The 21351-nt window shown below is 40.6% G+C and overlaps 3 protein-coding genes across 4 annotated transcripts; 1 reads left to right on the forward strand and 2 right to left on the reverse strand.

Annotated features, from left to right (window-relative positions):
- Positions 1-95: 95 nt before the first annotated feature.
- LOC137885995 (C-type mannose receptor 2-like) lies at positions 96-3573 on the reverse strand. Its single transcript, XM_068728364.1, has 5 exons — positions 3491-3573; positions 2990-3030; positions 2420-2797; positions 1728-2066; positions 96-1002 (listed from the first exon to the last, which is right to left on the reverse strand). The coding sequence occupies exons 1-5, from the start codon at positions 3559-3561 to the stop codon at positions 656-658; spliced, it is 1176 nt and encodes a 391-aa protein (XP_068584465.1). The 5' UTR covers positions 3562-3573; the 3' UTR covers positions 96-655.
- A 1540-nt stretch (positions 3574-5113) lies between these two features.
- On the forward strand, positions 5114-7579 carry LOC137885853 (uncharacterized). Its single transcript, XM_068728157.1, has 3 exons — positions 5114-5783; positions 5920-6095; positions 6269-7579. Exons 1-3 carry the CDS (start codon positions 5114-5116, stop codon positions 7577-7579), a joined length of 2157 nt encoding a protein of 718 aa, XP_068584258.1.
- A 7000-nt stretch (positions 7580-14579) lies between these two features.
- LOC137885996 (C-type mannose receptor 2-like) lies at positions 14580-21276 on the reverse strand. 2 transcript variants are annotated; one of them, XM_068728365.1, is made up of 6 exons: positions 21196-21276; positions 19628-19727; positions 17660-17700; positions 17093-17467; positions 16402-16740; positions 14580-15354 (listed from the first exon to the last, which is right to left on the reverse strand). In XM_068728365.1, exons 2-6 carry the CDS (start codon positions 19696-19698, stop codon positions 15329-15331), a joined length of 852 nt encoding a protein of 283 aa, XP_068584466.1. In that variant the 5' UTR covers positions 19699-19727; positions 21196-21276; the 3' UTR covers positions 14580-15328. The 2 variants fall into 2 exon arrangements, with proteins under 2 accessions (XP_068584466.1, XP_068584467.1); XM_068728366.1 differs by lacking the exon at positions 19628-19727 and having other exon boundaries at positions 21196-21258.
- Between the last annotated feature and the right edge of the window lie 75 nt (positions 21277-21351).

Here is a 21351-nt window from a genome sequence, read left to right on the forward strand (position 1 = left end):
GGTGTGACAGTTGGATAGTTTGGTTCGCTTTAAGAATAGGTTAAAGGAAAGAATAGTTTGGGCTAAAACAGGCAGAAAAAAAGAGAAGACCACTCTATGATTTAACAGTTTATTAATCCTCAGAGAAAGCAATCATCTGTTTACATAGAACTCCATAAATGATCGTCAAAGATGAAGATTTTACTTGATGAAAGCACATAACCACAACCAGCTACTCAACATAACGGGATACAAAAGAAGGCAAAATGTTCCATTTTTAATATGTGGAAGCAAAATCAAACCAGCATGTAAATCGTTGTATTTATTCCCATTCCAACCATACAATGCAACCCTCAAAAGATGAATAAACAATCTATATTTTAAGAGAAAGACAAAACAACAACTTCATAAAGTAATAAGTGATCATTCAGGTGTTCCTGGATCACAATAAGGAGACAGAAGAACCTGCTACAGGGTCACATTCTTAGTAATCTTGTGAAACGTTCTGATTGACTTACATGTAGCCACTTTCCCCAATATAAAATCTGCTGTTGGAGATTCCTACGTTTCCCAGAATGCCATTCCATAAACCCAGAGGATAAGGATACATAAAAGTCACACCACTGCAAACAACCTGAGTAAATATATAGAACGCCCGTCACCAGTAGATTGGGTTTTAATGCTTAGTGCAGATGAAATTAAACTCCATGGAACCATTCTTCTTGAACCAATTATGCTCTCCTCCTGTTTCCATGGCTCCATTATTGCCACATGTATCCCTCTCACGGTAAGGTGACCAGTTACTGTAGCAGACGATCTCATCAGTGACCCAGAACCATAAACCCTCAGTGCAGCTGGAGAGCAGTCCCGTCCAGACGTAGGGAGAGTTGGCCTGCTTGGCTACCTCTTCGGCCCATCTCTGCTTTTGAGGGTCAGTGATGGAGACCAGGTCACGGTGGTTCTCTCTGCAGTAAGTCAAGGCCTGCTCCCAGGTCTTGTTCTCCTTGATCAGGATCACTTCATCTGTCACAGTAGAGATAGACACAAACACAGGATCATAGCAGCAGCTTTGTTGCTGTTCTCTTGATGGTTGAGAGCACTGCGCTCCAATATGGTCACTTTAAATCACTGCCTACATGTTTGCTGCTGATGCTGATGATCTTTAAATGTCTTCCACAACTTTTAAGGGATCAATTGTTTTTATAATAGTGTATATTCACCTGAAAACAGTAATCTTTGTGTTTTGGTTAGAATGAGTCGTTTATATCTACATACGGAGCGGGTCCTCTTCAAGGAGCCGGCCGCCATGTTTCTACGGTAACCCAGAAAGGACAAATCAACCTGCTTTGACTACCCGACCGTGGTCGGTAAACACAGAGGGGACACCGTTGTTGTGGTCTCCAGGGACGGAAAACAAAAACACGAGAAACCAACGTTGGTCTTGAGGAGCTGCAGCTTTTATTTCCTCCGTACATTCACTCAACTACCTCTCTTCTTCCCCGTCTCTCTCTCTCTCTCTCTCTCTCTCTCTCTCTCTCTCTCTCTCTCTCTCTCTCTCTACTACACAGACACTGGCTCTGAATCAACTGGTTGTAATCTGAAACCTCACCACTAGATGGCGCCATATCCCTACACAGTGGACCTTTAAGTGATCATTTATTTTATAGCAGCATCATAACAAAGTCTCTAACATGAACAGGATTAACATGAAGAAGCAGATGGAGCTCATGTACATAATAAGTACTCACCATCATAGCAGAAGAAGGGTTTTTTCTTACTGCATTCATCAGAGCTCCATTTTCCATTAGACACAGTCATAGCACACTTCTTGTCGTCTTCATCTTTAAATTGATCCGGATCCCAGAACCTGAAAGAGAAACTACTCTCATCTGACCACCTCCAGGTGTCTCTGAACAGGCCGATCCAAACCTCTCTGTTACTCTCAGGCTCTATCTCAGTCTTGAATTCTTCATCATTTAACTGAGTGAGTCCACTGACCAGGTCAGTGTGATGGTCTCTGCAGTAGCTCTGAGCCTCTAGCCATGTCTTCTCTTCGTTAAACAAATGGAATTTCTTTGGCTTTTTTTCTGTGGAATGAACAGAAAAACTTAATAAATACACATTATTATTAGTTATTTCCTCTCATAAAATCATATTTTCTTACTTTAAACATGTGAAATAAACATGTGAGATAGATTAACATGACTTCACTACAGTTTCAGATATTTACTAGATGAAAGTGTTTGGGATAATAAGGTGGATCACATCATTTCTTGTAGAACATTATACAAATTAAAGTAGTCTATACTTGATAAGGATTCATTTTGTTTTTATCCCCATACCTCAAAAAAAAAGATGAAGTATATGTCCACATGGAAAACTATAGTTAGACAGGGTGATATTCTGTATACACATAACATTATTAGCCGCATGTTCTCACCATCGTAGCAGATAAATAGATGTGTCAGAGAACACGGGACATCGAACCATTTGTGATTCTTCATCCTCGCACAGTTCTCAGGAATGTTCCTCGAATCATTCGGCTCCCCATCTTCCCATTCTGTCTCACTATCATTGAACTTCACCTCTGGCAGAGACCAGAGCCACACCCTGTTGACATTGGTTTGGTTGTGCAGTCCAATCCAGGCTTCACCTTGATGACTTGCTGAGTCATTGAGTCTCTTCATGTCTGTCATGTCAAACACTTTGGCCAGGTCAGTGTAACGCTCTCTGCAATACGTCTGGGCTTCCTCCCAGCTCTTGTTCTCTTTAACTAAGTGGTACTCGTAGAGGCGACACAGACAGAAGGAACACTGACCTGATAACAGAGACAATACATGTGTTCAGTACTGGCGGTGAGAGAATAGCAAGAATGTTATAAAATGACATCATGCCACTTCATTTAAAATGGGGCTCTGAGTGCTCTTAAGTAGTGTGAGACGTACAACTGTTGTTAGCTGAAGTGATTCTAGCTAAAAGAAATGAAAACAGTAGCAGATGATCCACTTACCCATCAGAATGAGCACAAACAGACTCCACTGCATGTTTGCTCTGTTAGATGAAACGGATATTTTAGAGTGCAGTGAACCAAACACAATTATTTTAACAGCTTGTCTCCATCTGTTTGTTCAGTTATAATAAAAAAAACATGACCACTGCCTCCAGTATACACAGTTAAGTACACATGTTCTTTTACAGAAACAAGCAGAAAAAGTAAAAGGTGCTTTTTTAGCCCTGAGTATTGTCTGGATTATTTTTTTTTTTCTCATTTTGTCCACACTTTATACAAAAACAAAAGTGAACATTCAGATTTAAATACGATCAATTGTGATTATAAACCTTGTTAGAAATAAGCAGATTTGTTCTGTAAGGCAAATAAAAAAAATGAAAGTGTCAAATCTGATTTGATGTTAGATTACGTGAAATATAAACTGAAGAAAGACAATGTTTCTCTGTCCACCTCTGCACAATAAACACGATATTAAAATGACAGTAAAGAATGGTAACTTACATCTTGTGAGTCTTCCTCTTAGACGCTTCACGCTGGTGTCTCTCCTCACGTACTGATGAAGACTCACACATCAACCAGACAGATGCTCTCTTTTAGCCTCCTGAATGCCAACATTTGAATATTGAAATACAGAAGTCGGAGACGTCCATCACAGAGGAGAAAGGGTCCATTGATGACAAGAATGTGATTTACATGATGTAACAGGTATGAAAGAGGAACACACTACCCTGTTGACTGTCCAACACGCAGGTGAACGACGTCATTCCAAAGAAACATACTAATAAGGAGAATACTTTACATTTATGTAAACTGTTCTAAAAATACACATTTTCCCATTGCCAACAATTCCATTTGTAGAATCCAAAGTCAAGTTAAGTATATTTGTACTAATTTAATCTAAACTACTCAAACATTTAAATGCTCTGTTTACATCGTCACTGTTCATTTTTAACGAGTGTTTCACATTATTATCATGGTTTCTGATGTTTGTGTTTGAATACAAATTTGATTGTTACAAATCCAGCTAATAAAAACAGATTTCACAATACATTTACAATACATGTTGCTCCTATACCTTTACAAACCTTTCTTTTCTTTTTAACCATGTTCAACACAACTAAAACACACGTTCTGTCTCTTTTTCAGCCCTTAATATTGTAAGTGTGTCACTATTATTCCCACAAGTCCTATAGTTTCTGATGGCAGGTGACTTGTTGTGTGTGGAGCGGGAAACAAGCAAAGCATGTAGATGAAGGAACACTGACCTGATGCCTGACCTGTTTTAGACAGTGTGTGGTATTCACCTCCTCATGCTGATAGAGAGCTGCGTACATGTTTCACCATCTGTATATTATTTACATATGACAAAACCTGAAGGCTAAACTTGAAAAGAACAAGAGCGCTCACACATTCATAGCTGTGCTCTATTTAGACACTGCATGGCTCTTTAAAAAAAAAAAAACATTGACGCTTCCATGTTTGAACTGGTGTGAAATCTGTGATGGTAGAAAACCTCTCCTCACAGGAGGCCGCGGACCTCTCACTCTGTTTGTTTGAGCAACGAAGTCGCGCCAGGATTAAAAATCAGCTGGATCCGGTTTACCATAAAAAAAAAAAAAAAAAGTATTTAATAATTCACAGAAGCTAAAAGACAGTCACAAACTGAATTACACTATCGATTGTAAGGATTTCGCGAAGCCGAGTTCAAACACGCCCCTCCCCAACAGACCAACAAAAGTCAGATAACTGTAAAACAGGAACGCCAAGAACTAACTAAATGAAGCTCTAGCGCAAGTTCAGACAGGAAGACTATCCCCTCATGCTTAGGCTTAAAGGCCTTTCTCCATACGGCTCTCCCACTAGCAGCACGTACTCTATACCGGCTGTCACTGTCAGAGGTGTCATAGACTCAATCAGCTGTTTGTCAGCCGGGTCGCCCTCAGCCAATAGCGCTCTGGCACACCCTCTTCGTCAGCCTATCAGCATGCTGCTGTCTACTTTTAAAGGTGCTGCATCCCCGCCGCCAGCGTCTGCTGCTGTTTCATGCGACTCCGTACCGACGGGCGTTCATGGAAAAACCTCAGTTGTTCGGCTGCTAATCATCGGGCGTTAGCCCTCCTTACGATGGCAGACTCAGACACAGAGCTAATAGATGCCGACATGAACGATGCGGCTTCTTTCACATCCACAACTCGGCGCAGCGCTCGGATCGCCACCCGTCATGAGGAAACCGGTCTCGAAATTCAGGAGATGCTAACCGCTCAAGGCATCAATCCGGCTCCGGGCATAGACGTCTCACAACTTCGAAGCCTGGCGAATGAAGTGGGCCTCGGATCACCAGCCCAGGACGAGCCCATCACCGCAGCTCCTGGCCGCAAACGAGCAAAGAAAACTCACCACGGAGCTCCTCCAGCTAAACGTAAGGCCGGCGCCTCCAGCTCAGCTCAGCTCAACCAATCTCCGGACCTCTCAGCAACTCTTCAGCTGATGGTAAATTCCATACAGGCCATAGATGCCCGGCTCCAGTCCATAGAAGACAACCAAGCATCATCTTCCTCGGCCAGAAACAGTGCTCAGAACCTACAGTACGTCACACCGCCGGCGCCTGCACCCCAGCAAGCGTTCGATCTAATCCTTCCTCAACATTCCCTGGCCTCCGCCATCCCCAATCCCTTCCCAGGTAGGCCGTATATTCCATCTGGAGCAAACATATTGCCTCGCTTAAGAGCAAAAATCCTGCAGGGGAAAGATATTAACCTCATCAGCCTCATACTGCCATCCCCCGAGTACGACGGTAAAATCACCACCGGAGAGAATTTCACCGCACTTATCAAATCTGCTGACCCAAGATTGTCAAGAGACATGACAATCGCCGAATTTCTAGTCGCTTTCGGCCTTTTTTCGGGATGTTATATGCTCCGTCTACCCAGATCGCCGACAAGACCTGGACGGGTATTTAGGGCTGATTGGCGACCTTAATCTCAGGTACGGGAATAACACCTTCTTTAAATACCACAAAGGGTTCTCCAGCAAAGCCGCGGTATATTTAGCACAATCCAACATCCGCCTGAACTGGGGGGTCTTGGATACCGAGCTGCTAGTCTTGGTAGTGGGTGGCTCGCAGCCAGTGACTTGCCTAACTTGCGGTACCCCGGGTCACTCCGCACCTCTCTGCCCAATGGTACCATTTCTTCCCTCGGAGCTAGGCGCTAAGGCCGAATACAAATCTGACTGCATGAGTTTCAACCAGGATCCACGTCCCCCGGAAAAAACTGACAGCCGTGGCCGAAAGGTGCACAGAAAAGATTAATTTTCGATCTTTCTGCCCCCCACACGGGATCAGCACCCAGCGTCAATAGTCTCATTCCTCCCGAGCCATTTTCCCTCCACTATTCCACCGTTGACAACGCCATCAAACTCATTAAGCTAGCCGGGCAGGGCGCATCGCTCTCCAAAACGGACATCATAGACGCATTCAAAATAATCCCAATACATCCTTCTCAGTGGCATCTCTTCGGGTTTAAGTGGGAATCTAAACTGTATTTCGCAGTGCGCCTCACGTTCGGGTGTAAAAGCAGTCCGGCAATTTTCAATCAAGTATCCGAAGCCCTTTGCTGGATCCTCTTAAACAGAGTCCGCGTCCCCTCTCTCCTCCACCTGCTCGACGACTTTCTCCTGATAGACCCTCCGCAGGATAACGCAGGCGCATCACTGAGCAAACTTAAGCTCATGTTTAAACATCTCGGCGTTCCGCTCTCCGACGAAAAAACTACCGGTCCGACTACTTGCCTCGAGTTTCTGGGCATTACGCTGGACACCATCGAAATGAAAGCTTCTCTTCCAGCAGAGAAACTCGAGCGTATAGGTGACATTTCTCAGTCCTATACTACATCGGAAGTAGTAACAAAACAGGATCTGCTTTCACTCCTCGGCCATTTAAATTACGCAATGCGCGTCGTTCCCCAGGGCCGCTCGTACATTTCCAGCTTGCTAGACCTGGCTTCATCCGTGCCAAATTTGCACGACGTCATCTCACTGAACGAAGGGTGCCGCTCCGATCTGCGTTTCTGGTCACGGTTGCTAAGGCATTGGAACGGAGTAACATTCTTTTATGATGACGTGGTTCATTCCTCCGACTCTATAAAGTTTTTTACAGATGCAGCGCCCTCCGTGGGTTTCGGCGGATACTATCAAGGCCAATGGTTCGCCAACAGCTGGCCTCACTCATTCCCCAAGCTGGATCCTTCCTCCGCTCTGTATGAAATCTATCCGATCGCAGTAGCTTGTCCCATATGGGGGAAGTTTTGGAGACGAAAACGCATCGCGGTGCAGTGTGACAATCAAGCAGTCGTAGGGATTATTAACAAAGGCCGCTCATCCAGCCTTGTCATCATGCCTTTCATGAGATGCATTTCATGGCTATCCGTCACTCAAAACTTCATATTAACAGCTCGTTTCGTGCCAGGTCATACCAATGTCATCGCTGATGCCTTATCCCGTTTTAAATTTCAGGTATTCAGGAGCCTGTGCCCAGAAGCCAACCCATCTCCAACACCCGTTCCTCCTCTAGAAGCTCTAATACTTTATTAAATCAGCCATCATTGCAGTCTTACTTAGAATCAGCAAGGTTCTACATGAGGAAAGGCCTAGCAGCATCTACCTTGAAATCCTATGACTTTGCATGGAAAACTTTCGCCTTATTCTGCATTTCCACGAACTCGCAACTAAAGCCGGTAACAATCTGTGCCGTGTGTGCATTCATTTGTCACTGTAGAGATGTGCGTCGCTTCAAGCCTCAGTACATTAGAGGTCTGGTCGCAGGGATTCAGTTTAACGCCAGGTGCTTCGATCCTTCTTTTCATTTAAAAAACAGGTCGGGGACCGACCCCCATGCCCCTCTGTTCCTGACCCCCAATGGTAATCCCATGTCTAAATCCTGGTTTAGCCATCATCTGGAGCAGGTTCTGAAAAAATGCAACCTACCCCCAAAACTCTACTCAGGCCATTCATTTAGAATAGGCGCTGCAACCTCTGCAGCCATACAAGGACAATCTACGGCTACACTACAACAACTGGGGCGCTGGTCGTCCTCAGCTTATGCCTCCTACGTGCGCCCAGACGTCTCCGCCATCATCGGAGCACAAAGATCCCTAAAACCTTAACAGCCGGTTAAGCTTTGCATATAACTGGTGGTCGGTGGTTGGGGGTCTTTCACTCAGGCAGCTGCACGAAATCATAATGTTCACGTCATGACCGACCCTATAAGTGAATCTTGCAGGATTGCTACGGCCGTTTTCATGTACGAAATGCTTTAATTGAGTGGTATCATGTGTTGTAAAACTGAAAGCGCATGTCATGTATGCTAATCACTGTCATCCAAGTTTAAACCAGCAGCAGTTCACGAGCCAATGCTGGCTACATCATGCAGTGCAAGCAGGGCACGCAGCCCTTAGCCACTGCTGGCTACATCTTTCATCACAAGCAGGGCACGCAGACTCTAGCCACTACAACCGGCCATTTGAATTACGTTCCGTTTTGCGGCATCAGACCAATCAGTTTGGGTAAGTGGGTCGTATACTCATATCTGGTAAGTATATCAATTCTATTGGTTACAAGTCGTTCATGGTCTTAACCTATCCGCTCATTTTCATCGCTCACAGTATCGCATTCTAATAATTATCGTCATGCATTCGAAGCAGGAGTACGGGTTTCCATTTAACCTCAATCACAGTGTAACATTTATCTCATGCCTCATCTCTTAGCATTCCGCACCAACTAGCGGAAAGCCATTCAAGTACAGCTTGGTAAGTAAGACTTCTTTTTGGGGGGGAACATATCGCTGTGTTTCCCTCCTCACTTTTGGGGATTGATATTGTTGCCGCTCAGGGCAATCACAACTCGATCACAAATCTCCTCGGCGAGTTCAAGCGCCAAATAATTTCTGTGTAACTAATTAATGCATCATTCCGTCATAATAAAATGTTAACTACTAATCAGTCACTTGTCTCTCCTGATTGAACTTCTCTCCGGACAATGTTTTTATACCCGAAAGTCAGTGGTTTACTTTCAAAATCCAGTATCAGCTTCAGTGACTGGCTGGAATTCAATTGTCTCCTCCTGGCCTCAGACAATGCTCACTATTGGTCCAACTTGTTGATCTGGTCTGTGTCCACTGGTCCGGCCTGTCCACCTCCTCCTAAAAGCTCCGTCCATCCGACCCCCCTCGCTTGACCGCAGTCCTGTCTCCAATTAGTACCGATTCCACTCCGACTCATCTCATCTCCATATATCAGTGATCATCAACTGGCGGCCCGCGGGCCGAATGCGGCCCGCCAAGCCGTTCCATCCGGCCCGCGACTGGATTCCAAAATTGTGAGGATCAAAGAGAAAATATGTAGGCCTATTCCACACTATTTGTCACGGAGGGAACTCTTGATGAGGACTCGAACGCAGGTGTTAATGTTCAACTGACGATCTTTTATTTTTAACAAAAAAGGCTCAGGAAAATCCCTGGAAACAAAACCTCTTTTAGCGAGGCAGGAAAACAAACTTACAAAGCAGAACTAAAAAAACTCAGATTTAACTCAAAGAGTAGTAAAGTAAAAACTGCAAAAGCCAAACCAAAAATCACTTCGCAAGGAAGGTAATAATGCTGCAAATAAAAAGGCTCTGATTCTACTCAAAGAGCTGGATGATCAAAATGGCAAAATGCAAAACAAGGTCGCTCTTACAGAGGAAACTAGAAACAAGAAACGAGAAACAAGAATGGGATAGATAATACTAAGGCTTGGACTTGCTGATAGCATGAGGCGGGTGTGCAAGGCAAAAGGACATGACACACTGGCACAGGACAAGGGGAGACGCAGACTATAAGTACACATGAGGGAAGTGGGGGAGCAGGTGGAGACAATCAGGAATCAGGGAAGACAATCAGACTGGTGACACATGAGGAAGGGCAAGGAACCTGAAACAAGAGGAGAGTTAATTTCCAAAATAAAACAGGAAGTCACAAAACAAACGTGGAGACAGGACAAAAACCCAACTTGACATACAGGTGTGACACTATTAAAGCAACTAAAAACAGCAACAACTGAGTCTCTTATCAGTAATCACCACCATTTATGACTCTATTTAGGCTACACTCCGAAATGAGGACAGACTCGTTACACTGTTTAGTATTGATTGTTTCACACAGTTTTTTTTAAAACATAACTTTTCCTCATGCCCTTACTTAACATTTGGTTTTTATTTCAAAGTCTCAACAACATGCTTGGAACTAGCAGACTCCTCAGGACTAACAAAGGAGGAAAAACGATCTGGCACAACTTCAAATAGCATGGTGAATAAATAGCCTGGAACCAGAACAAAACAGGTCACAAATAATGTTCGCACATCAAATAAAACGTTAAGTGGGCTATAGCGAAATCAAATCACAAGGCTGAAATGGAATACTACTCACACTGCTTAATCAATGGCTGAAGTTACATTTCCCCTCTGACACCAACTTTTTCACATCAGGCTTGGCCACTGTCAGACTTATGCGCAAACAGTCCTCCAAAGACTGGGTTGACAGTCGGTTCCTCTCGTGCGTTTTAATCGAGTTCATCTTGGAGAACGCAGCCTCACAGGCGTAGGTTGAACCGAACATGGTGAGCACATGCATAGCCAGCGTCTTCAATGTGCCGTAGACCTCGGGACAAGATACCCAAAGCACCCAAGCAGCCTGCAGGGATGCACACGTTACTCTCTCTTGATCAGTTAAAGTTCCAGTAATAATGCCACTTGCACGGGAGTAGGCAGATTTCAATGTGGCGATTTTTCTCTGACGCGCCTCTGACTGCTCAGGATATGAAATCTTGAAATTTGAATGTTTAGTGTCGTGGTGACGGCGCAGATTGTATTCTTTTGCAACAGCAACAGTTTCGTTGCAAATTAGGCATTCTGGTGAGGCATTTCGGAAGGTTGGCATGATAAATGCGTACTTCTCAGTCCAGTCATCATTGAAGGACCTGTTTTCAATATCAACTTTGTGTTTCATAGCCTTTGAGAGCGCCATTTTACCTCTGTTAAGAGACCCTTTCCTGTCACTTCCTCGGTGTTTGTTTTTCAAGTGCTCTATAAGTAAAGTTGACTTAATTGAGTTGAGGCAAAATATCTATCACCCCTGGTGGTTGTCTGTGGTATAGGTGATAGGAGCCTGACTCATAAAGGATTTCAGTTTTGTAATGAAATGGAAAAAGTATAAACAATAAACATCAATCATAATGTTATACCAAAATTAGATTTTTATTTAATTTTTATTTAAGGGTCCGGCCCCCAAGGAGACTGTCTGGTAAAATTCTGGCCCTCTGACAAATATAGTTGATGACCCCTGCCATATATGGTCATGAAATCTCTGAAACCCTCGCTTTCCCTTCTGACTCTAAACATCCAGTAACTATACTTCTAGTCCAATACATTCAATGATTATGATTTTATGGTTTAACACTTCTGTAAGTAACATATGGTACACGTATACTATCCTCTACAAGTGAATATACTGTAAACATATAATACATTCCATAAGTGAATATTTTGTGACATTTTATACTTTCTTCAGGTGTGATTTTAATCATACGAATATACTTCTGAACTGAAATTCCTCACGAATCTCCAAATAAGTTAAATGATCAGGATCATACACGCTTTGGCCACTAGTTCAAGGCAAGATAATTCTTATCTTAATCTTAATCTATTAGATTATTAGATCTTAATCTAGTAGATCATTAGATCTTAATCTATTAGATCATTAGATCTTAATCTATTAGATTATTAGATCTTAATCTATTAGATCATTAGATCTTAATCTATTAGGTCATTAGATCTTAATCTATTAGATTATTAGATCTTAATCTAATAGATCATTAGATATTAATCTATTAGATTATTAGATCTTAATCTTAATCTATTAGATCATTAGATCTTAATCTATTAGATCATTAGATCTTAATCTATTAGATTATTAGATCTTAATCTATTAGATCATTAGATCTTAATCTATTAGATCATGAGATCTTAATCTATTAGATTATTAGATCTTAATCTATTAGATTATGAGATCTTAATCTATTAGATTATTAGATCTTAATCTATTAGATTATTAGATCTTAATCTTAATCTATTAGATCTTAATCTTAATCTATTAGATTATTAGATTTTAATCTTAATTTATGAGATCATTAGATCTTAATCTTAATCTATTAGATTATTAGATTTTAATCTTAATTTATGAGATCATTAGATCTTAATCTTAATCTATTAGATTATTTTATAAGCATGCAAGGTTTAGAAACATGAATAAGCATCATTTGAGCACTGAATGTTCTTTTCCTAACACTAAATTAAAAAAAATCGTTGATACAGTTTGCTGGTTTGTTTTAAATCTGACCTCTCTGATTTTTTTAAACATTGACGTATACGTTGCTTTTCACTATTTGCTGTTCGTCTGTGTATTTATGCGTTGAAACTTTCAACTCTATATTAAGATAAAAATATTACAAATGCATTTTGAAGACGTCTTTCTAGAAGCAAAGAGTCATTTCATGTGGGATAATCCCAGTAGTCGCAAATTTTTTATAAGAAGTTTTTCCTGAGCAATAAAAACTGTTGTCTAGAGGACGGGGATCAGGAGGGGAACAGGATTCAGACTCTCGGAGACGGGGCTCCGGGGAACAGGACTCGGATGGTGGCCCAGCGGGGTCAGGAACTGGAGCCCGCTGCGGCTCGGAGGCGGCAGCGGCACAGAAGGTACAATTAGGCAAAACCTAATTGTGACACAGAGTTCTACCAGAGATAACGATAGAACCATTCAATGAACTGTTCATCTAGGCTCCAAGGAGGGTTCTCTTTATTTCAAATATTACATTTATATACACATAATAATATAGTAAAAAGGGAGTTCATTTTTGGAAACATCCCATGCGAGTGTTCATTCCTTATTCTCGATTTGTTTTCAATAATTTATGCATGTCTTTTCGGAGACCTTCAATTCATTTGATTTGTTTTTAAATTGAATGAGCTGCAACAATATATACAATATCTTTATAAACATATAGACGAGTGACAAGTTAAAGGAAAAACCTTGATAAACGGCTGGAGATACCAAATGCAGATGCTTCTATAGGACTGTAAGACATGACACAATCAGTCTGTAGCTGATCTCTACTACTAGTTCAGAGACATTCTCTTTGGGTCTGGGTGTGTCTTGTATCGTTTTCTGTTCCAGGTTGTGGCTCTTGCCTGTAAGCATCACAGGGGTCCTCCACTCTTCCTCTCTCTTTGCTTTCACTGGCAGCTGTAGCCGAGTGTGGCCGACTAGGATGGCATCGACATCCTGAAGACAATCTTGAATGCAAGTATCTGCTTTGGTGATATCTTCCATCACTGCCTATGAGAGCTCTTGCGCTGAACGTTCTACACAATTTTCTTTATGTTCAAATATTATAGAGGTTATTTTTTAACCCTCCTCTGGTACCAATCGCATGAATATTTTTCCAGTTCACGATGATATAGAATTCCAATACAAGATTAGTCAATTGATATGATCATGTATTAGTTTTGGGCTTTTGGTGTGCAGTTTATTTTTTACCAATTTATTCCAAACTACTCAAACATTGAAATGGCTCTGTTTACATTGTTACTGTTCATTTTTAATGCATGTTTACATACAAACAACAAAGTAGAGTAAAAGATACGTCTTAAAGGAGCGTTGTGTAGGATTTAGTGGCATCTAGTGGTGAGGTTGCAGATTACATCCAGTTGAATTTGACTAAACTTTTTGACTTCATTTTTTTTGTTGTCTACTGAACTTATGCATTGGCAGATAATTAAGAAAAAAAAATTGTAAACACAAAACAATATGAATTGCAGCATAACTGGACTCACCTTTAGCTGCATGATGTAATGGTTAATAATCAAAACTTGTGGAAAACAATCAGAGAAACTGAGAGCAGCTGCTGCACCGACAATAACTACCTCCCACTGTGATTGGCTGTTGCTCTTAATTGTCCAATTTGAGTTGAAATGAGACTCTGTCGTCATCAGTGGGCTTCTTGCTGCGCTCAGTCTGCTGCCATCTGCTGGAAGAATCCAGTACAGCATGTAAAGCACCTCCAAGTCTTCAGACCAATTCAGACTGGGAGCAGAGGGGAGGTGGATTGTATCACAAAGTTACTGAATTACATAGATTTCATTTACTAACATGCATTTAAAAGCATTTATGTTTGTTAATCTGAACATCCAGTGTCTGCTGACTCATTCCTGGAGAGAAATAAAATCAACCAATCAGTTTATATAAGAAGCAACATCTACAAGAGAGTAGATTAGAATCTGAGACCCAAAATATGTCATTTTTAACCAACTTCTAGGACGAAACATAGGAGTGTTTTCTGACCTGGATGAACAAAATCATTTGTCTGTGAATTAAAATTCAATGTTTAAAAATGAATCAGTTTCATGGTGTGACAGTTGGATAGTTTGGTTGGGTTTAAGAATAGGTTAAAGGAAAGAATAGTTTGGGCTAAAACAGGCAGAAAAAAAGAGAAGACCACTCTATGATTTAACAGTTTATTAATCCTCAGAGAAAGCAATCATCTGTTTACATAGAACTCCATAAATGATCGTCAAAGATGAAGATTTTACATGATGAAAGCATATAACCACAACCAGCTACTCAACATAACAGGATACAAAAGAAGGCAAAATGTTCCATTTTTAATATGTGGAAGCAAAATCAAACCAGCATGTAAATCGTTGTATTTATTCCCATTCCAACCATACAATGCAACCCTCAAAAGATGAATAAACAATCTATATTTTAAGAGAAAGACAAAACAACAACTTCATAAAGTAATAAGTGATCATTCAGGTGTTCCTGGATCACAATAAGGAGACAGAAGAACCTGCTACAGGGTCACATTCTTAGTAATCTTGTGAAACGTTCTGATTGACTTACATGTAGCCACTTTCCCCAATATAAAATCTGCTGTTGGAGATTCCTACGTTTCCCAGAATGCCATTCCATAAACCCAGAGGATAAGGATACATAAAAGTCACACCACTGCAAACAACCTGAGTAAATATATAGAACGCCCGTCACCAGTAGATTGGGTTTTAACGCTTAGTGCAGATGAAATTAAACTCCATGGAACCATTCTTCTTGAACCACTTATGCTCTCCTCCTGTTTCCATGGCTCCATTATTGCCACATGTATCCCTCTCACGGTAAGGTGACCAGTTACTGTAGCAGACGATCTCATCAGTGACCCAGAACCATCACTTCATCTGTCATGGTAGTTGTGGTCATGGACCACAACCCAGGTCCCAGGCTGTAACATAGGGGAGACAAGACGAGTGATAAAAGTAATAAATAGACATTTATTTGAAGAATACAAACTTAACCAAACTAACAACAACCAATCCATCCAAACAAATAGGCAGCCGAGTCAGCTAAGGAAGAGGCAGCAGAGAAGAGGGCCCCCATCCTTGTTCAGATGAGGGTTTATATAGCATCACCATATCAGGCTCAGCTGGGGCTCATTAGCTGCTGATCAACATCCTGAAAGAGAGACGACAGCAACCAGGACACAGACCCCTAGTGGAAGGGAGGGGTCGTCACAGTAGAGATAGACACAAACACAGGATCATAGCAGCAGCTTTGTTGCTGTTCTCTTGATGGTTGAGAGCACTGCGCTCCAATATGGTCACTTTAAATCACTGCCTACATGTTTGCTGCTGATGCTGATGATCTATGAATGTCTTCCGCAACCTTTAAGGGACATTTAAGGGGCTCTATTGAAAGAAAATAGGATTTATGTTCTCTTTCGTATATAATCACCTGAAAACAGTAATCTTTGTGTTTTGGTTAGAATGAGTCGTTTATATCTACATACGGAGCGGGTCCTCTTCAAGGAGCCGGCCGCCATGTTTCTACGGTAACCCAGAAAGGACAAATCAACCTGCTTTGACTACCCGACCGTGGTCGGTAAACACAGAGGGGACACCGTTGTTGTGGTCTCCAGGGACGGAAAACAAAAACACGAGAAACCAACGTTGGTCTTGAGGAGCTGCAGCTTTTATTTCCTCCGTACATTCACTCAACTAACTCTCTTCTTCCCCGTCTCTCTCTCTCTCTCTCTCTCTCTCTCTCTCTCTCTCTCTCTCTCTCTCTCTCTCTCTCTCTCTCTCTCTCTCTCTCTCTACTACACAGAATAATAATTGTAATCTGAAACCTCACCACTAGATGGCGCCATATCCCTACACAGTGGACCTTTAAGTGATCATTTATTTTATAGCAGCATCATAACAAAGTCTCTAACATGAACAGGATTAACATGAAGAAGCAGATGGAGCTCATGTACATAATAAGTACTCACCATCATAGCAGAAGAAGGGTTTTTTCTTACTGCATTCATCAGAGCTCCATTTTCCATTAGACACAGTCATAGCACACTTCTTGTCGTCTTCATCTTTAAATTGATCCGGATCCCAGAACCTGAAAGAGAAACTACTCTCATCTGACCACCTCCAGGTGTCTCTGAACAGGCCGATCCAAACCTCTCTGTTACTCTCAGGCTCTGTCTCAGTCTTGAATTCTTCTTCATTTAACTGAGTGAGTCCACTGACCAGGTCAGTGTGATTCTCTCTGCAGTAGCTCTGAGCCTCTAGCCATGTCTTCTTTTCATGAATCAAATGGAATTTCTTTTGATTTTTTTCTGTGGAATGAACAGAAAAACTTAATAAATACACATTATTATTAGTTATTTCCTCTCATAAAATCATATTTTCTTACTTTAAACATGTGAAATAAACATGTGAGATAGATTAACATGACTTCACTACAGTTTCAGATATTTACTAGATGAAAGTGTTTGGGATAATAAGGTGGATCACATCATTTCTTGTAGAACATAATACAAATTAAAGTAGTCTATACTTGATAAGGATTCATTTTGTTTTTATCCCCATACCTCAAAAAAAAGATGAAGTATATGTCCACATGGAAAACTATAGTTAGACAGGGTGATATTCTGTATACACATTACATTATTAGCCACATGTTCTCACCATCGTAGCAGATAAATAGAAATCTCCGAGAACACAGGACATCGAACCATTTGTGATTCTTCATCATCACACAGGTCTCAGGAGGTTCCTGATCATCCGGCTGCCCATCATTCCATTCTGTCTCACTATCACTGAACTTCACCTCTGGCAGAGACCAGAGCCACGTCCTGTTGACATTGGTTTGGTTGTGCAGTCCAATCCAGGCTTCACCTTGATGACTTGCTGAGTCATTGAGTCTCTTCATGTCTGTCATGTCAAACACTTTGGCCAGGTCAGTGTAACGCTCTCTGCAATACGTCTGGGCTTCCTCCCAGCTCTTGTTCTCTTTAACTAAGTGGTACTCGTAGAGGCGACACAGACAGAAGGAACACTGACCTGATAACAGAGACAATACATGTGTTCAGTACTGGCGGTGAGAGAATAGCAAGAATGTTATAAAATGACATCATGCCCCTTCATTTAAAATGGGGCTCTGAGTGCTCTTAAGTAGTGTGAGACGTACAACTGTTGTTAGCTGAAGTGATTCTAGCTAAAAGAAATGAAAACAGTAGCAGATGATCCACTTACCCATCAGAATGAGCACAAACAGACTCCACTGCATGTTTGCTCTGTTAGATGAAACGGATATTTTAGAGTGCAGTGAACCAAACACAATTATTTGAACAGCTTGTCTCCATCTGTTTGTTCAGTTATAATAAAAAAAACACGATCACTGCCTCCAGTATACACAGTTAAGTCTAATAAGGAAGAGGAATGGTAGGAAATATGCAAACTGTAGTCAAACCAGAACTAACAATACGCATGCATAAATGTATTTTATATTATCCCAGGTTACTTATTTGAATAAAATACAGATAACACAACAAACTAAAATGAATGCTTCTGTGTAAGCTTGTGATGTTCTGGAGTTTGCTTCTATTATCAGAATTATTGTCATTTTCTTCAATGAACAGGTGATACAAGGAATAAGAGGAACACCTTGTGAGATGCTATCGACCATGACAATGAATCAGTCAAGTCAACGGACTTCTGACTCAATGTCATGAAAAACTACACATTGTACTGTGAGCATTCATTCTAACTGATTGCATTATATTGTCAGGTGTTCTTGTTATTGTGTCCACAGCTAGAACATTACGTATTACACTGCAAAGTTGCAATTACAGTTGTGCTGTCGTTATGAATCATAAAATAAAGTCTGGTCAGGTTTCTGTGTTATGAGTGAACAAACCCTACTGCAAATGATATTTAGTGTCATTGGAGAAGTAAGATTTGCTGATAATTAGTATTCACTAATACAACAATATAAAAATGTAAAAAAAAAATAATAATCCAGAAACAGGCAGAAAAAGTAAAAGGTGTTAATTTAGCCCTGAGTATTGTCTGCAGAGCAAGCTGCATGCTGGATTATTCTTTTTTTTCTCATTGTGTCCACACTTTATACAAAAACAAAACTGAACATTTTCATGCAATGATTGTCCCCCATCTGACCTACTGCTTAACCAGCTGGGCACAAGCCAGCAGCACAACATTAACATCTATTCATATTCTCCATAAACAAGCTCTAAAAACACTTGATAAAAAACCCAAAAGTCACCATCACTGCAATATCCTCAACAAACACCATATCTTGAGTTGGGAGAACCTCATTAAATTCACTGATGTTTGTCTGCTTTTTAAAATTGTACATGGTATGGCCCCGCCTCCGCTTAGTGATTTTATTAAACAAAGCGCTCAAAGCAGCAGACTCACGAGATCTGCTTCAAGAGGTGATTGTGTCATTTCACATAGGTCAAGCTCTTTTAGCTAATCTACATTCTCTGTGAAGGCAGCTCACTGGTGGAATACTCTGCCACCACATATACGCACACAAAACATTCAAACACAGCCTTAAGGAAGGGCTTGTTGCCAATCAGGTGTGCAAACATTGATGTGCCGTCTGTCCTGTCTGCTTGTTTTGCCTATATGTCCACTTGTCTTGTTCAGTGTTGCTATCTTCCATGTTTGATGTGTGTTATGTGTCTCAGTGTTATATATGTGCTTGTACTGTAGGTGGGTTTGTTCTGCTCTGCTCTAGTGTCGAACACTTTTCTTTTGCTTATATGTGTATTAGTTTTGTCTATACGTTAATGTCTATCTATGAATCTTAATTCCATTTTATTTGACATTTTTTAATTTTTAGGCAGCCTTTGAACATCTGGCCGGGGACAGCAGATGAAAACTAGCCTCTCTGGCTAACTCTGGCTAACCTACAGTTTCACTGTCGATTGGTGTGCATTGTCCCTGCAAAATAAATAAACAAATAAATAAAATAAACATTTAGTAAAATTCAGATTTAAATACAATCAATTGTGAATATAAATCTTGTTATAAATAAGCGGATTTGTTTTGGAAGTCAAATAGAAAAATGTAAAGTGTCAAATCTGATTTGATGTTAGATTACGTGAAATATAAACTGAAGAAAGACAATGTTTCTCTGTCCACCTCTGCACAATAAACACGATATTAAAATGACAGTAAAGAATGGTAACTTACATCTTGTGAGTCTTCCTCTTAGACGCTTCACGCTGGTGTCTCTCCTCACGTACTGATGAAGACTCACACATCAACCAGACAGATGCTCTCTTTTAGCCTCCTGAATGCCAACATTTGAATATTGAAATACAGAAGTCGGAGACGTCCATCACAGAGGAGAAAGGGTCCATTGATGACCAGTCATTTACATGATATAACAGGTAAACAAAGAGGAACACACTACCCTGTTGACTGTCCAACACGCAGGTGAACGACGTCATTCCAAAGAAACATAGTAATAAGGAGAATACTTTACATTTATGTAAACTGTTCTAAAAATACACATTCTTGCTTTGACAACAATTCAATTTGTAAAATCCAAAGTTAATATTTTCCTCCTGAGTTTGAGGGTTAGTGTGACGCCAACATGATTCTAAACCATTTTTTGGTTCTTTTTCTATTTATATATTCATATATTTCACGATGATATAGAATTCCATTACAAGATCAGTCAATTGATATGATCATGAATAAGTTTGGGGCTTTTGGTGTGCAGTTTATTTTTTACCAATGTATTCTAAACTACTCAAACATTGAAATGGCTCTGTTTACATTGTTACTGTTCATTTTTGATGCATGTTTACATACAAACAACAAAGTAGAGTAAAAGATACGTCTTAAAGGAGCGCTGTGTAGGATTTAGTGGCATCTAGTGGTGAGGTTGCAGATTGCAGAAAGCTCATTCCAAGCAAACAAAAACAACGATTCTTAGTTTCAGGTGATTATACACTCATGAATTATGTTCCATATCTGCTAATAGATGCCCCTAAATGCTACACACCTGTCCTTTAATCAAGCAGTTGTTTTTCCATGTTCAACACAACTAAAACACACGTTCTGTCTCTTTTTCAGCCCCTAACATTCTAAGTGTGTCACTATTATTTCCCCAAGTCCTTTAGTTTCTGATGACAGGTGACTTTGTGTGTGTGGAGCGGGAAACAAGCAAAGAATTGAGCCATTGTTGTTTTCTTTGTTTGTGTCTTCATGGAATCAGTATGGGGCTGAATCCAAGATACCACTTCTGTAAATTCATGTCCAGGGAATAATCCTGTCCATGCTCACTAATCTCACCCGTCTTCGTTTTTTCCACTTGAGGCTTAATACTTTATTCACTCTTTGATAGAGAGGCATGTATACAAGTCTACAGAGTGAGATCAACACCACTCTGTAGCTGTGCTGCATACAAACACTTCTGTTAATCTCCCCACTGTGCACCAATCATCACACTAACATGTCAGAAATATGATCTAAGTAAAGTAACCAGAAGAACATGTTTTCTAAGTTGCCATAATTAACTATTGGTTGTACATTTTGAATTAGATAAAATACAAGTAAATATAGTCCAGGACAATATTCTCAGTTTTCATCTCTTAATTGTGATTTTAAAGAAAGATTTATGTTAATCCATCAATACAATATTAAGTAAGTGAAGAAAACTTCTTGACCTACTTTTTTTTTTTGAAACAGATAAATGAGAAAAGAAAACTGTAAACACAAAACAATATGAATAGCAGCATAACTGGACTCACCCTCAGCTGCATGATGTAATGGTTAATCATCAAAACTTGTGGAAAACAATCAGAGAAACTGAGAGCAGCTGCTGCACCGACAATAACTACCTCCCACTGTGATTGGCTGTTGCTCTTAATTGTCCAATTTGAGTTGAAATGAGACTCTGTCGTCAT

Source organism: Cebidichthys violaceus, unplaced genomic scaffold (assembly GCF_023349555.1).
Source record: "Cebidichthys violaceus isolate CVI_PGR_0920_01 unplaced genomic scaffold, fCebVio1.0.p SCAF_41, whole genome shotgun sequence".
Lineage (NCBI taxonomy): Eukaryota > Metazoa > Chordata > Actinopteri > Perciformes > Stichaeidae > Cebidichthys > Cebidichthys violaceus.